Below are 7,931 nucleotides of genomic sequence, written 5' to 3' on the forward strand. Positions count from 1 at the left end.
TTTTGTATTCTTTTTCATATGTGGATCCTGATGTTCCAGGTAACACATTTTCATTGGCTTTTTGCGCTTTCTTCACAATGTTTTCTGAAATTTCACAATTTTCCTCATTCATTTCCGCGGTCGAAAATATACGTGTTGACACCGTGAATAGACGCCGTGTTTGCAATAAACATAGAATCTCCTTGTCAACAAAATCAACTCCACGTAAATTTTTTTTTACGAATTAATTATATAAATAACTATTATTTGACTTACGTATTCTATACAATAGATTCTCGGGCACATAATGAAAGGGTAGGCAAGAAAGGTCAGCACCAGTATCTACCAGAAACTCAATAACTCTCTTTAACCCTGAAACAAATAAGGAGGCGATCCATTCTTGAGTATTAATTTGGTTTAAATAAATCGTCCCTACAAGATCTACGTCTTCCTCTTCAGAAAGTAACTCCAAAGATTTAATCCTAACACTCCTACATACTCTAGCAAAATGTCCCTTTTTCTTGCATTTTCGACAAACTACTCCATTAGCAGGACACTTATCTCTGGAATGAGGTTGCAGACCACAAAAAGGACAGCGCTTATCACACTGATGCTTCAAAGACTTATTCTGAAACGAGTTTTGTTTCTTCATATCACCCGTACTGCTACCATTGTTAGCATTTCTTGTCTCGACTGACAATTTTGCAACTTGACGCTGATGCATGTCGTTTTGAAGTTCTCTGTTCTGCTCAGCCTGAATTTTAGCTTGTTTCGCAGCCAATACGCAATCAGATAAAGTTAAATTTGTTTGGAATTGTAAACGCTCACTAGTCCGGGAGTCCAGCATTCCAACCACTATGCGATCTCTTGTCAATTCTTCCTTTAGTGCTCCGTAGTCACAACTTTCAGCCAGAGAATGAAGACTAGTAATGAAACTCTCCACTGACTCCCCCGGTTTCTGAACTTTGGAATTAAATTTGTAACGCCCAAAAATTATATTTCTCCTTGGAACAAAGTGATTTTCAAAACACTGTAATGACTCAGCATAACTCTTAGGTTTAACCAGTGAGTATAGAGTTAAAAGAGAGGCAACCTTATGGACAAGTGCGGGGCTAATGCTCCGTCTTACCCCTCACTTCACTTCATCCATAAACGTAATAGTGGATAGTGGCTCTCCCTCCTTTTTTCTTGTGAACTACGTTAACAGTAGTCTGGACGAACACCAACTCATCAGACTTGTGGCCAGTGCGATTACGTTAAAGCAAAATAGCCCATCCCCAAATGAACGGTGGACTGGTGAAAGGTTTTTGTCCAAATTTAACCAAATTTCAGCTTTTCTTTAATTATTGTTATGATAAGCACATGTTGACAACATGCCAGTAAATCCCAATTTTTGGAGGATGCCTGGTGTATGCGTTTAAATTCATCCTTTATTTAAATAAAAAAAAAAAAGAAATGTGGTGTCGTGGGACACCAGGTAGGAACGAAGTTCCTTCGGTTAATGTAGAATCGACACAATTTGCAAAAAAAAACGTGCTCAATTTTATGTAGGTTTTCTTGATTTTTCTCTTAAATTTTGGTGATTAGTTTTTATTTAAGTACAGGAAAATATTTAGGAAATTCAGTATTTTAGGAAATAATAAATTACGTAAAATAGGTAGAATTATCAAAATATATATATATGTATTTAAATGTTTGGAATTCAAGGGAGAATTTGTTTTAATTATTTAAAAAAATAATCAATAAACTTTTTAAATATTGTCACTAGTTTAGAGGATATGTTTGCTTTATATCGTAACTTTCTTGCTTATTTTCATTTTTTTTAGCTTTTTCGCGTTCCCTATACGCTTTTTGATACTCTGCTTTGCCATTGTTACTATATTTATTATTGTTTTGACGATTTGAAATTGTATGAAAATAAACGTGGCTACTCACGAGTAAAATGTATCTATAATGTGCGTATTCGCCACGTGCTTGTCCATGAATTCATGAGTATATACTATGCATTGGCGGGGTGGAGTGGTAATAGAGAGAGAAGGGATGAGAGAACGAAAAGTGTTTAGGACATTTTTTATATTTTGTCGGTGCGGTCTTCACGTGTTGGCGGTGTCTTTGTAAGGTAGCTGCACGTGTGCGGACCTTCAACCTTGTGTGGCGGCACAATAACACGTCGGTAAGCAGAAAATAAATAAGTCGTCTCGTGGTGTGGTGGTAAGCATTCGTGCCTGGAGACCAAGGAGACGTGGGTTCGAATCCCACCGAGGCACAACATTTTTTTCTCTGCTTACCTACACTTGTAAGGCGGCCATTTTTCCACGGAGTTTTCGTTACGGTTTTAGGATCACATTTGTTTCAGTTCGGTCGTGCAGCAAAATTCCTATCTCCTCCAAGCCTGCCGTAAGGAACTTCGTTCCAAAAATGAACGGCCATTATAGTAGATATAGTTATTATGATATTTTTATTATTTTTCAGTTTTTCGACCGTTTTATATTTCGATTTCTCAATTTTTCAACTTCTCGATATTGTAATTTTTCATTTTTAAAATTCTAGATTTTTCGATTTCTCGAGTTCTCAGTTGTTCTATATTTTAATGTTTTTATTTTCCCAATTTTTAAATTTTCGATTTTTCAATTTTTGAGATCCCGAATTATCAATTTTTCCATTTTTAACTTTTCGATTTGTCGATTTTGGCCTATTTCGGTTTCTCAATTTTTCGATTTTTCGACTTTTCGACTCCTCGATTTCTCCATCTTTTGATTTTTCGATTTCTCGATGTCTCAGTTTTTGAATTTTTCGATGTTTCGATTTTTCGGTTTTTGATTTTTACTTTTCGATTTTTCGGTTTTTCTGTGTTTAGATTTTTATATTATTCGATTTTTCAGTTTTCCAATTTTTTTTAGTTTTCGAGTTTTGATTTCTCGATGTGTTGATTTTTTAGTTTTTCGATTTTTATATTTTAGATTTTTCAATTTTTATTTTTTTTTATTTTTTGATTTTTAGATTTCTCCATTTTCCAATTTTACGATATTTTAATTTTTCAATGTTTTAAATTTTAGGCTTTTCGATTTTTCAGTTTTTCAATATTTTTTAATTTTTCAAATTCTGACGTTTCAGAATTTTCAGATTTCCGATTCCTCAATTAATCTACTTTTTTCGACTTTGCTTTTTGAAACACGTCTGTTCGTCCAGACGACTGCAGTACAACTCTTAGTGCCGTTTACACATGTTCGGCACTGCTAAGATACAAGCCGCCCCTTTCGGCACTGTCGGCCGGCACCTCAAATGGTGCCGCCGCAGCTGGCCTAGGCGGCGGAGACATAATAAACTCAAACATCCCGACAATATTTATTGGCGTTAACAATGAGAAAAGAACGACGTTCTTGCCCCACTTATTGAAATTTGAAAAATGAAATCTCAAAACCCGGTTTTTAATATGTACGTACCTACCTACCATAAAATTACTACGACAGGGGTTGTACCGATTTGTCAGTACAATTCCAAAGTACCTGTGGGTACAGGTATAAGGAGAATTTGTTAATCCTATTAAGTTTATTACTAGGAAAGGGAGGCGGGGAAGACACAAAATAATGCTGTTTACAAAGATATTGCTGGCACATCTTCAAGAAAGACATTGCCGACAAATTTTCAAAAGAAGATTTTACCCACAAATTTCCAAGAAAGGTATTCATTCATAAAACTGCAAAACAGCAGTTCACAAAATTGTGTTTTGTTATGTGTACAGTACCTACCGTTACGATCCTTTAAATTATCGATTGTAGTTTCAGTTAATTTATTAATTTTAATGAAACCCTGATTTCTATTAAAATATTTTAATAAAAACATACAATTAGACCAACACGTAACGGTGTACGTATTTTAAGTATTGAACAAAAAATCTGCTCAAACTTTATATTGCTATCGACCAATTTAAAAATGAAAAAAATGACTGGATACGCTATGTTATTTTTTAACACTTATCAAAAATTGTAATCGCTAAAGCACCGTTATTCTATTTTAAAATAAACGAAGTGCAGCCTGTACCTGCACTGAATTTCCATCCCGCACGAGCCGTACCGAGTTTGGCCTTGCCAGGCCGGACAGAAATCCGCTCTTTGCTGATAATAATGTGGTAATGGAATACTTAAATGAAAATGATTGGCGAAATGTGTTTGTCGAATTTTATGCAGACCATATGCATTTAAAAAACCCCTTCACAGTTAAAACGCCGTGTTAAGTTAAACATTTGCGAAGCAAGTAGATATGGTGCAGATTGTATTTTTAAAGTTGTGTTATATATGTTAACAATTACATTTTTAATTCGTCAATTAATAATAAAGTTATACTAGTTTGAAGCTTATGGAGAGATTTTGTTCCCACATCCTTATTTGATTCGAGTCGCAAAGTGTCGGTAATTTTCCGCGCCGTCCGACTTGTTAAATTTCAAACTAAAACGGCTGCAACAGTGATTCTCTTACAGTAGTTGTGCTGTACGAGTTCAGACAACAACCCGTGAAATGGTATTAGTAACAACCATTGAAGGTTAGAGGGCTTTTGTCGCTTTTTGTGGCGCCCTCTAACCGCGAATATTCTCTCAGTGGTACGCATAGGGATACGGGGTTGCCGGTCTTTTAAATACATAGTCACTGGTTTAACTGAAGCTTGCAATAAAATAGCATCAGATTACTCTCCCATGATATACACCAATAAATTTATTTTCTCCTCTTCCAGCTTATCATTCTGTCCCGATATGGACATATATCGCTCAAACCGCTTTCTCCATTGGGGTCAAGTATTAGGCATAGAAAATGTAATTTTTTCTGGTGGACTAACATGAGCTTGCATACCCATCGCCGGACTATGCGTTACCTTTACCGGATTAGGTGTTCCTTCCGGTCCAGTCATGATCTATGTAATTTCAAATTACTATTTATTATTATTTATTTATTTATCTTGTTAAGAGGAAAAATGTATTTATTGACAACTCTCACAATTCGTCTTGTTATTCTATTCACTTCTTTTTTTCCCCCCAGCCTGCTAACACAACAGTTTTCTCTGATGAAAACATTTTTCAAACGTCTCGCAATGGTCGCATCATAGTGTATAGACCGAGAAATATCCGCTATAATGAAAGCTGTGTTGAAACAACCATGCAAACTGGTCCATTTTCTGTAAACATATGGGCATGGATTTCTGCGATTAGTCCTCAAGTAATGCTATATGTGGAAGATAGACTAAATATTCCTGTGTACCTCAGCATTTTGGAAGACGTGTTGCTTCCTTTAGCTGCTAGAGTTTTTCCAAATGGAAATTTTATATTTCAAGAAGACAATTATTCGGTTCATACGGATATATGGTGGTCGAATGATTAAACAACGAAAATATTCACGTCTTTGAATGGAGTAATAGTCCTGATTTGAACCCTATAGAGAATATGTGGGGTCTATTGGTGAAAAAACCGGGTGGAGCTCCTGAATGCCATTGCCGATGCATGGCGTGCCTTACTACAAGATTATTTTAGAAAACAGTATTTTTAGGAGCTATTTGTTTAGGCCAATTTTTTGCACTACTAATACATAGCTTCGAGATCCATTTGCTATTAGACGACGATACGCAGTCTTGGAGGTCCCAGGAAAATTGCTGACAGCTACTACTTCAACAGCGGTAGTGAAAAGATTCTCTCGAATAATATTAATTAATCGCACGTGATCAGGTGTGGATATTCGGCGTTCCAATATACCCTCTCTAATAAATTTTTGAACAATATACCGTTCTTTTCGGGATATTCAATCTTTCTGAAACTTGCCTATAAGATGTACCGTTCGGGACAAGAAATGTTATATGAGCTTTGTTAAGATATGTAAGTGAGTGGAGGCATAATTCGTTTTACGTAGACTTATCTATCAATCTGTCAAATAATAAAAAAAAAAATTGAAATTTAAAAATGTTACTCATAATGACAATAATGGATAGACTACATGACATTTTTTGAAACATTAAATTTTACAATATTTTGAAGAAGTTATATATATTTATTTGTTTTACTGTGTTTCAGAGACCAGGGTACTTTTGGGTAAATTTTTTAGAGTGACATTTTACTGTTTTGTAAATCTTCATCACTATACTCACTGTGGAATTGATGACATATCTTGACGTTTGCAAAGTAAAGCAGACTTGCACCATGGTATGCCCAAAAGAAATAGCAGTGTTATATCTGCTTTACTCTGTATTTAAGGTTCAAGCGAAAGACAAAAATTTGTTCAGTCCACGAATCGTTGGTGGTGACATGTGCGAGTACGAAAAGTACCCATTCGCCGTCGCAATTTTCACTAATGTGGTGTGCGGAGGCACCATAATTTCTAAACAGTGGGTCTTAACAGCGGCCCATTGCATCAAATTTCGATACATCCACAGCGGCAGAACCCTGTTAAGAACTGGTTTCAGTTATAATCAAGAACTTGTTCAAAGAAGATTCGCCATAAAAGCAATATGTCACGAAAAGTTTAACATATACCTTATGGGAGACGTCGAATCCCCTGAACTACGCTACGACATCGCACTTATCCTAAGTAACAAACCGTTTAAAGAAAACAAGTATCTGCAGAGAGCCTTACTTCCTGAGCCAGGATTTACTAACAAATGCGCCGAAGCGATAGCGGTAGGTGTAGGACATACAGAACCCCGTGCCGCAACACCCAAAAATCCCGTGGGATTGACCACACAACAAAAAAAAAAACTTTACAACAGGACGCTACGCTGTGTAGAATTGCCGATTGTTGATCTGGAAACTTGTAGAGAAACTTGGCCGACTTCGGTACTGGACTCGACAATTATTTGCACAAGAGTAGAGGAAGGTGGACGAGACGCTTGTGGTGGGGACTCAGGAGGAGGATTGTTTTACGAGAAGACGGTCATCGGAATTATTTCATCAGGTCGGGGGTGTGCTATGCCCAAACTGGCTGCTACGTATACTAAGGTCGAATCTTATTTAGATTTCATAGAGTATACTATGAAGAGAAACGCTGCCAGTCAAGTAATCCGGCTTTGGGCGAGGGAGTTATTACTTGCAATTAGCGCGAAAATAGTTTTTTATTGTATATACAAATAGCGGTACAATTAAAAATAGGTACTGCTATAGAAATATTGTTGATATTTCTATCTAACACGGAAATGTCAATTCATTTCTCTCCACCATTCAGCCGAAATAGAGTTTCTCATACCCGTTACAGTATTTATATAATCAACAAATTTATGCACGAAATGTGGTAAAAATGTATGTGATCTCATATGTTGTGAGTTTATGTACCCATTGAGATGAACTATGCTTCACCACTAAAAATTATTTTTTTGCGCCAATTCTCTATTGTTCATATTCACAAACCAATTGCAAAATTCTCATTTTCGTGGGAAGTCCACTGATAAGAGTCCTTGCACTGCTGTGATCCATATCGTAACGACAGACTTTCAAATCTTTGCGTAAAAGTTTGTGGGTAGTTCCGACAGAAAGATTAAGTTGCTGATGTAATTGAAGAAATTACTTTTTTGGTGTTTTTTCCATTATTTCTTCAGCGTTGAGCAATATCTTGAGGTGTTCGCCATTGCACCATCAACTTTAACATCATTCCGATAATAACTCTGAACCAGAATCATTTGGTATTCTAACTGTAAGCCATGGCTCCAAGAATAGTATAGTTGCTCACTGTGAAAACAACTGACTTTTTGGGAAAACAGAAAACACGGAAAAGTAAACTGAACAACGAAACACAAACAACTGTCAAATGTCAATTATGGAATTAATCATGCACATGCGTTTTTCGCTACGTTTTCTTTTACCAAAATGTCAAAGTTAACTTGATGACTTTTTTGAATGAACACCTCATTTCTAATCTGTCATTTAAAGTCATCGTTTTTCAAGTGTATTATAGTAATTCTCGTTGATTCAAGCTCAAAACAAA

General features: G+C 36.0%; 1 protein-coding gene across 1 annotated transcript; it reads left to right on the plus strand.

The window, feature by feature from the left end:
- The first annotated feature begins 6,012 nt into the window (after positions 1–6,012).
- Positions 6,013–7,093, plus strand: LOC135136603 (snake venom serine protease KN3-like). The gene is made up of 2 exons (XM_064065962.1): positions 6,013–6,160; positions 6,212–7,093. Exons 1-2 carry the CDS (start codon positions 6,116–6,118, stop codon positions 7,082–7,084), a joined length of 918 nt encoding a protein of 305 aa, XP_063922032.1. The 5' UTR covers positions 6,013–6,115; the 3' UTR covers positions 7,085–7,093.
- Positions 7,094–7,931: the final 838 nt, after the last annotated feature.

This window comes from Zophobas morio, unplaced genomic scaffold (assembly GCF_036711695.1).
Source record: "Zophobas morio isolate AGI-343-1 ecotype UQ-CSIRO unplaced genomic scaffold, CSIRO_AGI_Zmor_V1 ptg000026l, whole genome shotgun sequence".
In the NCBI taxonomy this organism is placed as follows: domain Eukaryota; kingdom Metazoa; phylum Arthropoda; class Insecta; order Coleoptera; family Tenebrionidae; genus Zophobas; species Zophobas morio.